Source organism: Mycteria americana, chromosome 16 (assembly GCF_035582795.1).
Source record: "Mycteria americana isolate JAX WOST 10 ecotype Jacksonville Zoo and Gardens chromosome 16, USCA_MyAme_1.0, whole genome shotgun sequence".
Lineage (NCBI taxonomy): Eukaryota > Metazoa > Chordata > Aves > Ciconiiformes > Ciconiidae > Mycteria > Mycteria americana.
In genome coordinates this window covers 12,901,538-12,918,088 of record NC_134380.1, presented here as the reverse complement: position 1 = coordinate 12,918,088, position 16,551 = coordinate 12,901,538, and the positions used below count along the sequence as shown (strand labels likewise).

The following is a 16,551-nucleotide window of genomic DNA, read 5'->3' as shown; positions in this document are numbered from 1 at the left end:
AACCCACGAGTTTTGTCACTTTTACTCTTCCGATTCTCTCCCCCATCCCACCGGGGGGGAGTGAGCGAGCGGCTGGGGGGGCTCAGTTGCCGGCTGGGGTTAATCCACGACACTTACCGCTGCACGGCAGTGGTTGAGTCCAGGTTTGACGTGCTCCGCCGGCGGGTGCAGGGTGGGATGCTGGAGGCTGCAGCTTTTTAAACCTTAAACCAAGGCAGCAAGGTTCAGCAAGAGCTTGTCTGTCAGACCCAAACCAGAGCTGATGTTTTCTGTGGCGGAGCTGGGCCTCAGATGATGGTGAATTTGAGGACGCAAAGAGATTGCCTGTTGCCGAAGAGGAGGGTATGGAGAGAGGGGTTTGTGGGTGGCTGCAGCAGCACAGAGGCTGCGTACTGTGCTGGCAGTTGGTGTTCCTTGGGAGGGGGTGATTTCCAGGCTGGTTACTTTGTCATTAGCAAAAAATTGATTGAATTCACTCTCCTGGTGCTCTCATGCACTCAGCCGTCTGAGAGAGGGCCGGGGCAGTAAGTGGGATATTACATCTCAATTATAAAGAAAAGGGATTATTTATATGAATATTCTCAGAGATCCATTAAAGGTTGGTAACATTCATTTTGAATGATGGGGTTTTTTGTTGGTCTATTGAAATTGAGACTATTTTACAATTCTTGACTTTAATATGCGTTTGGTGCCCACTGGGGTTCGGCAGAGCATGAGAACGGGAGCCGTTTAGCTGCGCCGATTAATCTGTGTCTCATCTGTGCGATGCCTCTTTCTGAAATTACAGCAGACCTCCTTCCACTGTCACTTCTGCTGGTTGCATCGCTCTTAATGGCTGTTCTTGGGCCCTCTTGGAGCACCTTTGATTTCTACTGAAAGGCATTATTTTTAGTAAGAAGAAGGAGGAGAAGATTTCTCTGCAGCTTGCGTTTCGGAGAAGAGGGTGAAAAGGAAGACACGGGTAAGGGAAGGCGTCTGCGTGTGCGGTGAGCACGTTGTGGAGCAATTCGATGGAGTTCAAGTGCTGCGGAGGGTCAAGGGGAGCAGAGGAGAGCGCTGGCCCTGGGACGGCTCAGCCTGCGCTCCTGACTCAGAAGGCTGGAAAGATGCACGTTTGAACAGTCATGAATTTTTCACAGTGTTTTCTGCTCCGGGGAGAAGAAGCAGCCTGGAATGTGGTTTTCCGAGGCTGCTGCCCATCGCATCTCCGATTTGATTTCCAGAGGGACCCTTTAGGCGCGGATGCGTCAGGGATCGAGCGGTTGTTGTTTGCAATGGTGCTGCGACGTGATGGCCCTGCGAGCGGCCGGGGGGAGAGGAGAAAGGTCAGATCGGATGCAGCCCACAAAGACAAAGCTGGGTGATCAGTGCTAACCGGAGTGTTTCGCACGGCAGTGACTCATGTGGGATCAGGAGGAGCACGGCCGCACGCACACGCTCGCTCTGGGAAAGGTTGCTTTAACCTTTCATTAAACCTTCCATTAATTGTCGCCTCATCAGCACGTATTTTGACATTTTCATCTATTAAGCACCTCGATGGATTGAAACGACTTCCTCAAAGTCATTAAGCTTCTGTGCAAGAGGGTGGAAAGCGTGGGGAGGCGGCCGGGCGAGGTGCCGGCACCGGGCGAAGGATGCAGGCAGCAGCCCCAGCCATGGGTGATGCTCTCAGCAGCGTGGGACGGCTCTGCCCCGTTCCTCTGCTCGAGGCAAGATGCCACCAGCAAAAACCTGGTCCTGTAAAGGTGGAGGCTAAAAAGAAATCCTCCCGTGGGCACAACAGGGCTCTCTTGGGTGCCTGTGTATGCCGCGCATCGCTGTTTCCCTGTCCTCTGCGTGCACCCAAGGTGCGGGTGCCGCTCCGCAGAGCGGGGCTGTGTCACTGCCGGGGACGGGAAGGGCCCTGGCCCCGGGCTCTGGGCTCTTTCAGCTCCATGGCCACCGGCTTGGCTCCCTCGGGACTTCCCCTTGCTCCTCCTGGGCAGACGGAGGCTGAGGCTTCGGGTCTGGGATGCCTCAGGAAGCAGTGCGTTAATAACAGCCCGACGTAAATGTAATTTAGTGTATTACGTGGGCACGGTTGGGAAGTTTTTCCCTGCAGCCTGGGGAGTGTCACAGCCCGTCGCGCTGGCACCGTGAAAGGGGGGGAGAGCGTGGGCAGAGGGGCGAGAGTCGCAGGGTCTCTAATGCCCCCCTGAGAGCGGCTCGTATTTCAAAAACTCATTTGCAGGCAGACACCTGGAAAGCCAGCGGAGAACTGATAATGTACATTTATCTCTGCGGCATCGTTTTGAGTTGGTGACTGGTGTTTTGTAAGCGGTAACAGCCGCAAAGGTGACAAAAGCCAATTAAATACAGTATTTTCACCAGCTGGAATGAAAGTCCACTGAAATATGCATGTGGAAGCTCCTTTTTCTTTCTTATCCCCAGCAGATCTCACCGATCTATTGCATTAAACATCGGTGAGCAGTGGCCTGCGAAATGATTTGCGTGCTAGAAATGAAACATTAAATATCCCTGATGGATTCAGGTTGTGAGAGGTTGGGGAAGAGAGCGTTTCCAGCACAGGTCGGTCCCTGCTTTTAGGGTAGTTCTGGGTTGTTAATCCGGGAGAGAATTTTCTTCTTCCAGAGAAGTGTTTCCATGATGAAGGAGTTGTGGGATGTTGGGCAGTTAATGCCAGCACCTTTAATTCTTTAAAATCAGGTATCTCCGGTGTAAGCCGTGGCCATATGCTGCCTCACCGGCTCCTGTTTAGGCCATTGCAGCTCGATGGACTGAAATGACGATTTGCTCCACGTCGTTGTGCTTTGGTGAAAGGGGAAGAAAAGTGGAACAGGATGGGATGTAGATGGTCTGGCTCCTGCGGGGCAAACCAGGAGGTGGCATTAGGGGAATTGCCTCGTGCTACCCAAATTCCACCTTGTTTAATGGACACAAACCCTTGAGCAAGGCCACGGGCTTCTCTTGGGCTGGTTTTTCCCCGTATCTCCATGTTGCCATGAGTTGCCCAGAGTCACCTCGTGTCACATCCTACCAGGTTTGCTCTGAGCAGCTCGGGCTCGCTGGTCCCCTCCTTGTTTCAAACCCAAGCAAACCCCTTCAGCTCGGCTGCTTGCACACAGGTGGCTTCACTGGTGTGAGCGCCCAATTCTGGAGGCTGTTTTCAGGCAAAGCTCCTGTAAAATTGCCTGGGACCCCCCCAGGGTAAGGCATTTGGTAGCCCATTGGGGCTTAAAATCCCCTTTTAATGGCCTTTTAACTCCGTGGCGTCGCACACAGCAATATGGTTTGGCTTTCTTTGTGTCCGTTCTGCTGTTAAGTGCTGGTGAGCTGGGGATTTCGGCTGTTTGCTTTTCCAGGTGGTGGCTGGCTCGACCCTGTCATCCTCTGCTGTTTTTCATCACCTCTTGCGTAACCTTGATGGGACCCATCCGCGAATCCCTGGAAAACTTGGAGGCAAAGCTGCGCCATTAGTTTTTATCTTTCGAAATCAAAGCGGCGGAGTTGAGCTGTCTGGGCACGTCAGAAGCTTTTGAGATGTTTCACCTTCTTTCAGCTTAGTGTATGCACGTCACGGGCCTCAGCCGCTGCTGAATCGGTGCTTTATTAATGCCTCTAATGGGTAAACTCCTGAGTCATTTATAGAGCTGTCCCCGGAGCAGGAGAGAGGAGCTGAGCTAGTGTGCGATGCTGAAGCAGGTCTGTGATGGCTTGCCTGCAATTCCCTACCCAGAAAGGCAATTTCTCTCCATTTTCAAACTGCCTGGCTTTGCTGTGCTTTCCTGCTGCCGCCGTCCCCACAAACCTTTATCGAGTTTCATCCCCACACGCCTTTTTTTCCCCCCATCAACGTGGGATTACCTGAGCAGGCACTGCAGGGCTTCCCATCGGTACCAGCCGTGCCGGCGCTGGCAGCTCTCTGCACGATGTGCCCAGCCACGCTCACACGTTTCATTTGTTTGCTTCCTCCGGGGCGTTACGGTGTAAGACAGCACCAAAACGGGTTTATTTCTCCTATTGCTTTTTTCACAGCCAGCATTTCGGAGGGGAGGCGCGGTGAGGCTCTGCTGGGCGGGATCTGTGGGGTTTCGCTGCTCTGCCTGCTCGCTGCCGGCATCTGCCCGTGGTTGCAAATAGTCGTGAGAATAATGATTGCCCAGGACTGCTTTGTCTGAGCAGATTAATCCAGCTGGTGCCTTGGGTTTTGTTTTCTCTGTCCTGTCACCGTCTGTTGGCAGGGTCAGGATGCGAGCGCTGCGTGGGCTGCGGCGTGCGAATCCGCGGGGGAAAGGGGACCGGGCCGCTTCCCTGTCCCACCATACATTCCTCAAACAAAAGCTCTCGTTCATTGGGAACCCGGGGGAGGAGAGGGGACAAGTGAATAATTCATACCGCAAATAATAATACATGCCGCTGTAAACTGCAAATTAATAATTTAAATTTTGTCTTTGTGTTCTGCTGAAAGGATTTTTGGTTAGGGTAGTAATTAGGAGTGATCTGGCTTCGTTCGTTGGCTTCTTCTGCAGGGCTGCAGAGAAGGCATAAAACGCGTTGAAATCCTGCTTGGCCAATGTGACTTTGTCACAGCTCCTGTTGGCGTTGGGATCTCTGCGGACGGCTTGTACGTGCGGCTGAAGAGCTGCCTTCAGGTCAAGCACGCTGTCACCGCTTAATGGTAATTCATGACAGTGTAACGCTCGAGGGACTCCTGTGCCTTTGCTCCGTCCACACCACAATCTGTCGCTGCTCCCCGGATCCTTTTCACGTGCACGTTTAGAGGACGAGGACTTCTGCACGTTTATCTCCCCCCGTGACAGACCAGCCTGAGCCCGGGGAGCTGCGTCCCACCTGGGTGAGCTGAATCGAAGCCAAACCCTACGGAGCAGCAATCTTTTATAATAAACTGCAGCTTGGTTTGTTCTCACGGCAGCCGCGATGAGTGCCATAAGCGTTTAACCAGAAGATGTAGGTGTGTTATACGTGCGTGCATGGGCAGCGGCGGTTTCTAGCGTGGGGATGGAAAATCTTACACGTGCTGGTGGGGCAATTCATGCAGGTCTGGAAAAGGCGCCTTTCTTCTTACGGCCTTTGAGGGAATTGGGGCTGGGGAGCCGGGGCTGTGGGCTTTCAGGGGGGTAACATCACCATGCTCTTGTGCTAGCGCAGTTTGCTGGAAGCCCTGGGGAGCCGGGAGCGTGCTGCTGGCATCTCGAGGAGCGGCCGCGTGGGCTGAAGCAGGAGGCGAACGGTGTCCCAGGGCTCCGGCACTGCACGGGGAGGTGGAAATCTGGCCAAGCAGCTTCTTATGGGGAAGTTGCGTGCCAGAGATCCCGGCGCTCTTGCTCAGAAGAGCCTGTGGTTATGGACGTGGAAGAGAAATGCAATGCGGAGAGCGGCCGGGTTGCCTGCGTTGAGCAGCGGGTCAAGAGTAAGAGCGCTCGATCCGCTGTGCTAGGAGCTCTGGTCTTGTGCCAGAGGTGCCTGCGGGGACAGCCGGGGCTTTGGGGGAAACACCGCTTACCAGGACTGGAGCTGATGGGGACGTACTGCTACGTGTGTGTGCGGGTGGTGGCCAAGCAAGGCCACCTCTGGAGCAGCGGTAGGATTCATGCTTCCAATGCAAAGTGAGATCTGCTGCTTTCTGGCTTGGTTAAGTTAAAAAAAGAAAAAAAAAAAAAAAAAGTCTTTCGAAAATGCCTTTAACCTCCTGCTTGCTAGTCTTATAATGGTGGATACCTAGAAACATGAAAATCACTGAAATCTGGTAATCTCTGCACTTTCCTGTGCAGTAATGGCAAAACGATGTTACCTAGAGGGAGCTGGAGTTTGATCTTGGGGGGAAAAAAACTTAGCGTTTGAATAGTGGCAATAGGGACGTGCTTAAACTCTCAAAGAAGTACAAACCTCGTTATAGCAGGATTAATTTCCCACTAGGAACTTAACGGTTCTTCAAGGAGCAGGATGAATAATTGATGGCATGTTGGCATCCATAGTACCTTCCTAAAGGAAGCGTGTTCATTTGCTGACCCAGGAGAATTCGCTTCGTAAATCACAGAACCACAGAATCGTATAGGTTGGAAAAGACCTTTAAGATCATCGAGTCCAACCGTAAACCTAACACTGCCAAGCCCACCACTACACCATGTCCCTCAGCACCTCATCCAAACGTCCTTTAAATACCTCCAGGGACGGGGACTCAACCCCTTCCCTGGGCAGCCTGTTCCAGTGCTTGATAACCCTCTCGGTGAAGAAAAATTTCCTAATATCCAGTCTAAACCTCCCCTGGCGCAACTTGAGGCCATTTCCTCTTGTCCTATCACTTGTTAAGATCCTCGCAGGAGGAGAGCGTGTCACCCCTGGCTCCGTTAACGCTGCTGCCGGGCTCGACGTGCTGGCGGAGCGTGGGTCGGGGGGTGTAAAGCACTAAGGTACATATAGCTGGTGCAGCCCTCGGTATTACCAAGGAGAAGGACTCGGGCAGCCGTTTATGAGCCCAGCGGTGTTTGCTTCGTTTAATCAGAGGATGCTTTTGCGATGAACCCTGCGAGCGTGTCTCTGGCCTGGCATCCGTGTTGGCACCCGTGGTCCTGTGTTGCGTTGGGTGTGCGTTAGCTCGTGCAAAGGGTATTCTCAGCATCGCAGACTCTTTCCTTTACTCACAAAGAAAGGCATTTACTGCTGTTAAATCCAGAATTCTTTCCATTTCTTTCAAAGCTCTGCAGGCACAAGCCTCCGCTGAGCCGTGCTCTCCTTATCTGCCCCAGAAATCCGATGTCCCCGGCAGGCAGAGCTGCGGTATTTCTGCTGTAGGTAGAAGTTATTTACAAACCCTGCTTTTCCTCTAATCTTTGCCCTCCCTCCAAGCCCAAGATTTTGCCTCCGCTCAGACTGCAGGATCTGTGAGTTGCTCCTTGTTTTATCGTCACCGCGGATCCTCCTCCCCTGCTCGCATCCCCAGAGGAGTTAGGAAACTGCAAGGGTATTTTTTAGGCAAAGACACCCATGGGTGGGCGATGGGTGGGCTGTGCTGCCGGCACCCTGCCGAGCGCATCCTCTGGGAGAGCGGGAGGCATGGGATAAAGTAACCGATAACGGGTGGGTCTGTGTTCCCGTCACTGCCGTCCTAACCCGCTTGTACATCCAGAAAAGGGGGGGAAAAAAAAAAGTCCTAACACCTCTGATGCTGTTCCACAAGAGCGGGCTGCCAGCTCTGCCTGTAGCCTCCCGGTGCGGCTCTGCCTGCTGCTGCGTTCGTACGCGAGACGAGAGCGAGCAGGGGGCAGGCGAGCGGCATCGCTGCCTGCAAAACAGGCAGGGGGTACAGCAGCGATCCCTCCTTGCCCTGCCAGGACGAGGCACGAGCTCCGCGATGCTGCAACGTCATTTTCTTTATTCCTGAAAAATCCTGTCTTAAGTGATTGCAAACTGATTTGGAAAGAAAAGTGAATTTTGTTTAGTGGGGGTTGTTTTTTTTTTTTTTTGTTAACATTCCTGTAGGATATTGTTCTCTATCCACAGCTTATGTTCATTTTCCTGCTCTTTATGGCATATAAGAGAAACATAATAACTGAGGTTAATTTACTTGCTGCTGTAATTTATCAAGGCCCTGTGAGCGATGCTTGCTATTTACCCGTTTGGATTTCTACGGAATCTGAAGGGCTTTTATTTTATTTTTGGTTGGTTTTGTGAACAGGCCTTCTCCCGAGGATTACGAATGGCTTCCCACGGTGGCTGCGAAGCTCATTTCACGCTCAAAACCGGAGCTGGCGAGGGCAGGAGCTCGACGAGCCCCGCGAAACCCAGACCCTGGGTTTGCAGGAGGGTTTTTCTGGTTGCTGACCGAGCTGCAGAGCGGGCGGCGGAGGGCTGTGATCCCTGCCTGGCCGCATAAGCTGCCCTGAATAGGATTTAAAACCGCAGCCTGCTTAATTTCACCCGGTTCTTTCAGCTTGCCAAGCTCTTAACGGACTCGGGCGGTGGGTGATAAGGGAGAGGTTTGATGGGATGGAATCAGCCGTTCCACTTTCAAGTTGATCCTTTGAACTTAAGGTTCCCTTGGCATTTGCAGCCGGAGGCGCTGGGGGACGAGCCCTGCTATGTGAGCGTGGAAGCGGACGCTCTCCGCACGGCCGGCCGCTCCGGGCAGGGCTGGAGCCGGTGCTTCTCGGAAAATAGATATTGGAGAGGGCGAGAGCAAAGAAACAGCGTTCAACGCTGTGGGCAGCAGCAGGAGGCGATTTCACACCAGGGCAAGTGGGCAAAACTAGATTTCGACCAGGGAAAGCGAAGCAGCTTCCCAGGTGAGTTCGATCTCTTAGTTTCCCAACTTCTGCGTAGTTTGGGGTTCCCTCCCCTTTGATCGAGCAGGCACGTACAGCACCGTCAGCGTGTATCTGAGCAGCGAGCCTGGGCTGTCTGGAGCCGTCTCTGTTAATGACTGAGCCTTCTACTTTCAAAGGTGAAGCATCTCTTCAGTAAATCTCTCCCTTTTGAAGTTATTTGTGTATTTTGTACATTATCCTCATCCAGGACTTTGGTATGAGGGTTGGTTAGGAACTGGCAGTGCAGAGCCACATCCAGGCGCCCCAGGACCATCTCACATCTACCACGGCCCCTTTCAGCGGGGTCTGGCTGCCTCAGTGCCGGCACCTCGCTCCTGCCTGAGCAAAGCTTCCTCTCCTCCCTGCCAAGGAGAAGAGTTGCCTGGGAAGTGCAGCACTAGGCACTTTTTTGGGGGCTAGTCCAAAGACAAGACACCCTCCTGTAGCTCAGAGCACCACGGTGATGCATCTCAGGAGCCCACGCGGTCCCCTCGGGGCTGCAGCGTGGTTCCGGGGGGGCTGAAGAGCTTTGGCCTCCCCAGGAAGATCCCAGCATGGGGTGGGAGATGCAGTGCTTTCCATGCCGAGGGGGAAGAGATGGGTCAGTGCTGGGCCTCATCCCAAAGCCCATCCCAGCCAATTCATAGAATCATAGAGTCATTTAGGTTGGAAAAGACCTTTAAGATCATCGAGTCCAACCATAAACCTAACACTGCCAAGCCCACCATTACACCATGTCTCTAAGTACCTCATCCAAACGTCCTTTAAATACCTCCAGGGATGGCGACTCAACCACTTCCCTGGGCAGTCTGTTCCAATGCTTGATAACCCTCTCGGTGAAGAAAAATTTCCTCATATCCAGTCTAAACCTCCCCTGGCGCAACTTGAGGCCATTTCCTCTTGTCCCATCACTTGTTACCTGGGGGAAGAGACCAACCCCACCTCTCTACAGCCTCCTTTCAGGTAGTTGTAGAAAGCGATGAGGTCTCCCCTCAGCCTCCTTTTCTCCAGGCTGAACAACCCCAGGTCCCTCAGCCGCTCCCCATCAGCCTTGTGCTCCAGACCCTTCCCCAGCTCCGTTGCCCTTCTCTGGACACGCTCCAGCCCCTCAATGTCTCTCTTGGAGTGAGGGGCCCAACACTGAACACAGCATTCGAGGTGCAGCCTCACCAGTGCCGAGTGCAGGGGACGATCACTGCCCTGCTCCTGCTGGCCACGCTATTGCTGATACAAATTCGTGTGCTCCTATGGATTAGAGCAGACGGGAATGTTGTCACTGTCCTCCTGGCTCAATGAGATGGAACATCTTGTGCTGCTTTGCAGCTCTGCCGATGGGGCACTGAAATGAAATTAAAGTAAAAATAAAACCAGAGCTGTAACAGCCTGCTGCACGCATCCGAGTCCCCTCTGCTCGCTGGTGCTGGAATGCTGGGGGAGCTGGGGACCTCAGGCCAAGCGTGAAGGTGTCGGAGGCGTGCTGAGAGCAGCGTGCCCCTCACTTTGCTCCCTTGGCTGACGTCCTCCTCGCCAGCTTTTCATGCGCTGCGTAAATCTCTCCTCGGCTGCTCTGCTCAGTGCTGCGGCCGTCGTGTCGTACTGTGCCATCGCCTTCTGCCTGCCCGTGGTGCCTTGACGTGACTCTCTGCTCATCTAGCTTTGCTCTGCTCCCCTTTCCACGGTCCTTCCCTTTGCACCGACTCCTCCTTGCTGCGGTGTTCCCTCTTGGCTTTTCCTTTCCAAATTTTGGGCTGGCTGCCTTCCCTGTGAAGATGCTTTTTGGGCTCAGAGCAATGCTCTTGCTAGACCTGCGTGCTGTCCCCGCTCCCGTGTGGTCCTCTCCTGCTGTGCCCGTGGCCACCATCCGCGTTGCTCTGAACGTCCCCTCTGAGGCTGCGGAGGAGGGAGCTGATCCTGCACGCAGCAACAGCCAGAAGCTAAGGGGGAGTGGAGGAGGATGGCAGGGCTTGGCCCCAGAGATGGTATGAGCTCCCAGAGCAGGGAAAATGGGTTCCCCTTGGCTTTGGGGCTGATAGATGGGCCATGGTGCTCTGAAGGTGCCCTGGTTTAGGTTCTTGCTCCCCAGCTCTTGCATACCAGATGTCGTATGTAAGGAGAGCTATGGTTATCATGCTTTTTGCCCTCGCCACCGCGATCAGCAGACTGCCATAACGTATCCCGTAGCCACCCGACATTAACAACACGAGTCTCTGTAGTGACCCTCCAGCACGGTTATTGCTTTGGAGGTTGAGGTTTTGAAGGTTTTTTTTCTCTTCTCGGAAAACAAGCAGAGAGGAAAACATGCCTTTGCAACGAGCACTGCCGGCTGAGAGGTTTGTAGCTGATCCTTAAGTTAGCGTAGGATTGGTCTGATCCATGGGTAATGCCTTATCAGGATAAAGCATCTTGAATTGTAAAGCCAAGGAAGCCCAAGAGAGGCAAAATCCCTTCGTTTAGGTTAAACAGAAGCATTTTCTTGACGGTGGCTGAGATTGCTTATGTCTGTCTTTCTTTGTTCTGCAACTCTGCAAGGAGATGCTGAATTAACACCCCAGCCTGGCGCCTTCACCGTGAGCTCTCCAGCTAACAGGGTCGTGCGGACCCTCCAGCTCTTCCAGCTCCATCACCGGTTGCGAGAGGGGCTGACAACTGCTTCAGCCACGGAAATCCTTAGAAAAACCCGCTCTGACACGTCCTGTGGGACGTGCACGCCTGCCTTCCACCCTCTTTCACATCCCAAGCTGTGGGGCTTTTGCCTTGCCCTCTGCAGAGCGGTGGCCCGCCGTAAATCCTTCAGTTGTTCAGGGTTGCCCGGGACTGTGCTCCTCTTTGCCTTTGCTCGGGATGGTGCCAAGAACCAGAAATCGCACAGGGCTGTTTATTTTTCAAGCTGATGTCTGAGCCTTCGGTGGGTAACAAAATCTGCTCTCCCATACCCATCTTCAGTGACCTCCTGTCCTAGTCATCCATTTGCAGAGCCTTCGGTGCAGCATATCTGTAAGTGGTTGACACAGAAACATTAACCTTTCTCTTTTTGTGTCTTTTCCCGTCTGAAGAAGTCACTTGGGCTATTTATAATTTGAGTGTGTGCAGAATACCCAAGAGAGGGGCTGCAACCGGAGGGCTGAGCTGGCTGTGAGTTTTGAGTGTGGGCAAACTGGCAGCAAGCTCTTTCTGTTTGTTTTCCATGTAAATCTTTGTGTCTCTGCTCGCTTACCTGCAAAACAGAGTCGTTTTGAGGTTTGACATCTTCTTTGAAAGAGGCTGAACCTGTATTTTTGAAGCGGCGAAGTTATTGTGTGATCTTGGCAGGCTTTTCTAAATGAAATATTTGAAGCAAATCACAGCAATGGGCTGAGTGTGTCACACGATATCTACTACGTAGAATTAGAGGCTTCCCAAGCATCAGCAGTGACCACGGGATGTGCTGGGGTCCCTGCTGTTTCTGGACCACACGTGGCACCAGACTTGCTTGGCTGTGGGTTCCCGTCGGATGCTCTGCGGTCACCAGCCCGTTGGCCGATTCGTGGTCGTACTCGTCCTGCCCCGGCTCTCGTGTCCTCTCGGGGGAAGCGGGGACCCGATGAGCCCGTGGCCAGAGGCTGCCCTGTCACCTCCTCCTCTCCGGGCTGGTGAGCATCTCCACCGTGCCGCAGCTTCCACCATCGGCTGCTTCTCCCTCTCCAAATAAGCAGTTCACTACGCACCATCTGTTGATTTTAATTTCCCGTAATTTGTTTCCATGTATATGTAATTTGTACTTTCATTAATTGCACTGCTGAGTTTCTTATTCCGTGAGACTTGCTTTGCAGCGGGGAAATCGTTGTGGTTTTTCCCCTCTGTCAAAGCTATTTTCGTTATTCACACAAATGAGCACTTTTGTCCTTTGAATTTTGCTCTCTGGGCAAGTCTTGCTTAAAAAGAAATCTTTTGGAAGAGCAGTGCCAGACCCATTTGTGTGGAGCTTCATTACATCCTCATAGCCGTACCGAGCACAGCCATTAAACGTTTTTAGAAAGGTCTGCCTCCCAAAGTTTGCTTCGCTGCCTGCAGAGCAGAGACCTTGGAAGCCATCACCGTCTGCAGCCCCTTTGGCAATCGCAGCCCTCCACGGCTCTGCTCCTGCCCCCGGCTGCTCGCCCACCTCCCGGGCAGGTGGTGTTGGGCAGCGTGAGAGCTTTTCACAAGAGCTTTGCACGAGCGTGTGGTCCCTCCCGGGTCTGGCGCGTGCCTCGGTTCCTCTGGCCGTTTTACTAGATGGAGTTAGCACCCAGTCGTGGTATTTTAGGGACAACGTGGAGTCCCCTTACCCCGTAACCCTGTACGTAGGGTTGATTGCTGCTGTCCTTTTCCCTGTCTCCATCCGGAGCCTTGGCACAAGCCCTGGATCAGGGCTCTGAGGAGCTGTCGAGTGTTTCAGTTCTCCATGCCCAGCCTGGACTCAAGGATGCAAACGCCGTGCTTATCCGAGGTAGTGCTGCTTTCTATGGTGTGTTTCCAAGGCAACTGGAAATTCAGAAGACCACAAACACACACACAGGGTCCTCTTCTTCGGAGACCTTACCCTCCAGTACACAGGTAAACACTCTCAGTGACATTTTCAACCTGTTTGCATGCTCATCTGAACAGTCCCCGCAGTCCCGAGCAGGTAATTGCCTCCTTTGAGGGCTGTAAAACCCAGCCAGCTACAAAAACAGGATTGCATTTATTCTTTGACTGTTGCCCCCCCCCCCCACCTCGCTGGGAGGGGAGCGATACCAGAGAGGCTGCAAAAACAAACCCGGGGATTTTGAACAAAGGAAAAAAAAAAAGTAGCAGCGATTTGATGCTTTCTGAAAATAAGATTTTTTTTTAATTTTTTTTTTTCTGCGAGAGATGAGGGAGCTGTGCCAGTGGTGGGAGGGTAAGAAAAGTTTGAGAAAGGGCAGGAGGGGAGCGGGGAAGGATGGAGCAGTTATCCCCGAGGAGCTGCACGGAGGCAGCAGTGGTGGATCGCAGGTCTCCGGCACCCGCTGCCCTCTTGGGAAGGCTCCTCGGCTGATTTTCTTTGGGGTTTATGGGATTGACCGTAATCTAAAATTATGGAATTAACCGTAATCTAAAATAATCTGCAAGGTGGGAATTTTCTCGTGGCGTTTGGGTTTCCTTCTGCTTTGGAGACTGTCTGTACAGGCGTCGTGCTGGTATTTGGGCATGGGGAGACCAGAAAGCGGGGAGGTGGCATGGTCCCGGCTTAGCGCAGCTCCCGGGGCGTTTACGGGAGAAGTCGGTGCTTGGTTCTTCTGCAGCCCCCCGCGTCACCAGTTCGTCTGCACCGTGCAGAGGCAGCTCTCTGCAGAGAGGTTTGCCAAGCCGGAATCCTTTTGAACAGACTTTGGTGTTTTGCACTGCTATGCTCCTTGTTAAAATAGCATTTCAGCTGGTGGGGATTGTGATCTTTTCCCCTCCGGTGCACTCATAAATACAGAAATCTCTCCTCTCTGTGTTGGCTTCTCGAGAAACTGCTGGTTTGGGTTCATAGTGGGCAAATACCCTGGGCAGCGTGGCAGGCTCTTGCATTGAGCTTAGATTAAATGCACTGAGATTAAAATGGGAAGGGTAACGACCTAGCCCGGAGTCCTGCTTTCCTGCTCATGCCGGTCTTTGCTCCGTTGGAGCGCAGGAGGAGGGACGGTCTCAGGGCTGTTGTAGGGTTTGACCTTACTGGTTTTTTCTCCTTCCTGTTTCAGAGGGTCTGGCAGTGGGAGTTGGATTCGGGGCTATCGGAAAATCCGTCTCTGCGACCTTCCAAAGCGCCAGGTAAGCCACAACGCCGCTTCTGCTCTGCGTGCATCGGGTTTTGTGCGCGCCTTTGTCTCTTGGAGGTTGTCTGTCTGTCCCACGTTGCTTCCGTGCCAGGGTGGTTGGAGATGCGTTGATTGACTGAAACTTGTCTGGAAGCACAAGCGTGGGCAGAGGGAGCAGAAGAAATTCCTAGTGCTGTTGCATTTTCCTAGTGGTTGTGCTTGTCAGATGTGACAGAGAAATGCTGAGATTTTCCACAAAAGCAGCATCCCCAATGGGTAGGAGCAGCTGCTGGCGCCGTTGGAAAGCGTGTGGTGGCTTTGTTTTCCATTCCTGCCAAGCAGGGCCACTAGACTCTGTCACGGGTGGCAATAAAGACTCTCAATCCTCCCGGCACCCCCGCTCGCCTGCTCCTGGCATCCCTGCTCGCCTGCTCCAGCCTCACCTGCAGCCGCTCTCGCCTGGCTCTGTTTTCGGCAGCGCCAGCGTTGCCCCCGTGCTACCAGGCAAAACCTTTTGTGCTTCTCTCCAGGCCTGGTGTGAACATGGGGGGTTAATTCAGCTCCTTCCAATTGCCTGGGGGGGGTTTGGGCTTCGGGTGCATTTTCATACCAAGCGGGAGCAACACCTGGGCGTAACGGGGCGGGTGACAGCAAGGAGAGCCCTGCTGCTTCCCGCGCCCAGCCTCACCCGGCAGAGCTGAAACTGGGCTGACTGGGGGCATTGCTAAAGAAATGGGAGAAAGGAAGAAGCGTGGTGCGAAGCAGGAGCCGGAGGAGCTGCCTGGGCTCTGGAAGAGCTGCTGGCACCTCTTGGTGGCTGGCTCGCAAACGGCACGCTCCTGCCGAGGCTCCTCGATGCGCTGTTACCAAATGCTTTTCTTTTTCTGGTTGGATTTTACACCTGAGGCTTGTGGCACACCTCATTCTCTTTGCCCTTTGTTTACCAGACCCACGCTGTAATTTATGTGGTTTGGGGACAGGCAGTGTGTTCAGTCTGTGAATAACCAGCCCAGCCCTTACGGCTCGGGGATGAAAGCGCCGGTATGTCTCAGCCGCCTTGTTCCTGCCAGAGGATCTGCGGGGCCTCGGGGCTGGTTTTGGAGCCCTCCAGGTTGTCCAGCCCCTTCTCTGGCTGGGCACAAGCTGTGAGCTCGTGAGGACCCTGCAAAGACAGGAGCAAAACCTTCTGTGCCCCATGCCCTGTACGTCCCCAGCTGGTGGGGGACCCATCCCGGCAGCACGGGCTGGCACCGGGTGCGCTGCCCCAGGCGCTTCGATTGCAGCAGGTACCATCCAGATTTGTGGTGAGAAAAGCAGGATACACCAGCTCTAGACACCGCATTCCTCTAACCTTTTGAAATAAAAAGCTCGTCGTAAAGTTTGCAGAGGCTCTAGAGATGCTTGAACAAAAGGACTTTTTTTCATCAACTGCTCAGCAGAAGCTAAGAAGCCAGAAGCAGCTGGTTCTTTCTCTGTATTTACAACAGCATTAATCATGTTAGATGAAAGGTGGAGTCTGTACCCTGAAAATACCAATGCAAATTTAGTCAGCTGCGAAAGGAGAGAAAATAACTTCATTGCCATCAATCCGTCTGTCACTGTCATCTGCGGGCAGCCCAAAAATCACTCGGTGTAGCCGCTGCACCGTGAAGCCATTTGGAAATATCCAAGAGTAAAATTTTAGGTGGCTAATTTGTGTTATGTAGGCTTAAAAAACAGCAGTGGAATTATACTTGATGTGAGCTAACGTGAGAAATAGAGCTAAATCTTTTGACGCTTCCGAAGGGGAAATTGCTCCTTGGCCAACCTCAGCTCTTAGGAGACACGACGGTCGTGATCCCCCTCGTGTCCATTATTTTGAAATAGCGTTTGAATGAAACAGCTGCCTGACTCGGTTTACCTCCTCCATTCTGCTTCTGCTTCCCCCTGGGTGTGACTAACCGCCTTAGCACCGAGCTGGGGTGAGCTGCCTCTCGGGAAGGCTTATTCCTTCAAACCTTGAATCGTGCAAAAGTATTTATGAATGCTCCGACACGCTCGGAGCCCGAGCTCAAGATGCAGACGCCTGGGGATGCTTGCAGTGGCTGGTAGACGTTTCCAGGGTTGGCTGGGACTTGCCCACGCGAACCAGAGGACCTTCCTTGCTGACTTGTGCTTGATGAATAAATGCTGGCTTGCTTGGGGAAGCGCTGCCTGATTGCATTGCTCCCAGAGGGGTGAAATCTTGGCAGGAGCCTGAGTTCATTCCAATTTGCTGTAGGGCCCTGGTGAGACACAGCTGTGCTGTATCCCGCAGGGCTGTTTTCGGAGCCACGGGCTTTGCAAATAAGCAGCGTGTTTGCAGAGAGACAATTAGGAAGACGGGGAGAGCACCAGCCGCTCTGCACACCGCAGCGGTGCGGCAGCAGTGACGTCTGGGTGTTGCAAGCAGCCAGGTGCTGCTC

The 16,551-nt window shown here is 53.2% G+C and overlaps 2 protein-coding genes across 2 annotated transcripts in view; one reads left to right on the top strand and one right to left on the bottom strand.

Annotated features, from left to right (window-relative positions):
• The window catches only part of RPL38 (ribosomal protein L38), a 250,828-nt gene extending 240,575 nt beyond the window's left edge, over positions 1 to 10,253 (bottom strand). The window contains exon 1 of the mRNA XM_075518764.1: positions 10,244 to 10,253. The gene's annotated coding sequence lies outside the window, so the exon portion shown is untranslated. The remainder of the gene's footprint in view (positions 1 to 10,243) is intronic.
• Positions 1 to 16,551, top strand: part of SLC39A11 (solute carrier family 39 member 11) — a 101,027-nt gene that overhangs the window by 62,564 nt on the left and 21,912 nt on the right. Inside the window, exon 7 of the mRNA XM_075518762.1 lies at positions 14,051 to 14,120. Coding sequence (XP_075374877.1) covers positions 14,051 to 14,120 — 70 coding nt within the window. The remainder of the gene's footprint in view (positions 1 to 14,050; positions 14,121 to 16,551) is intronic.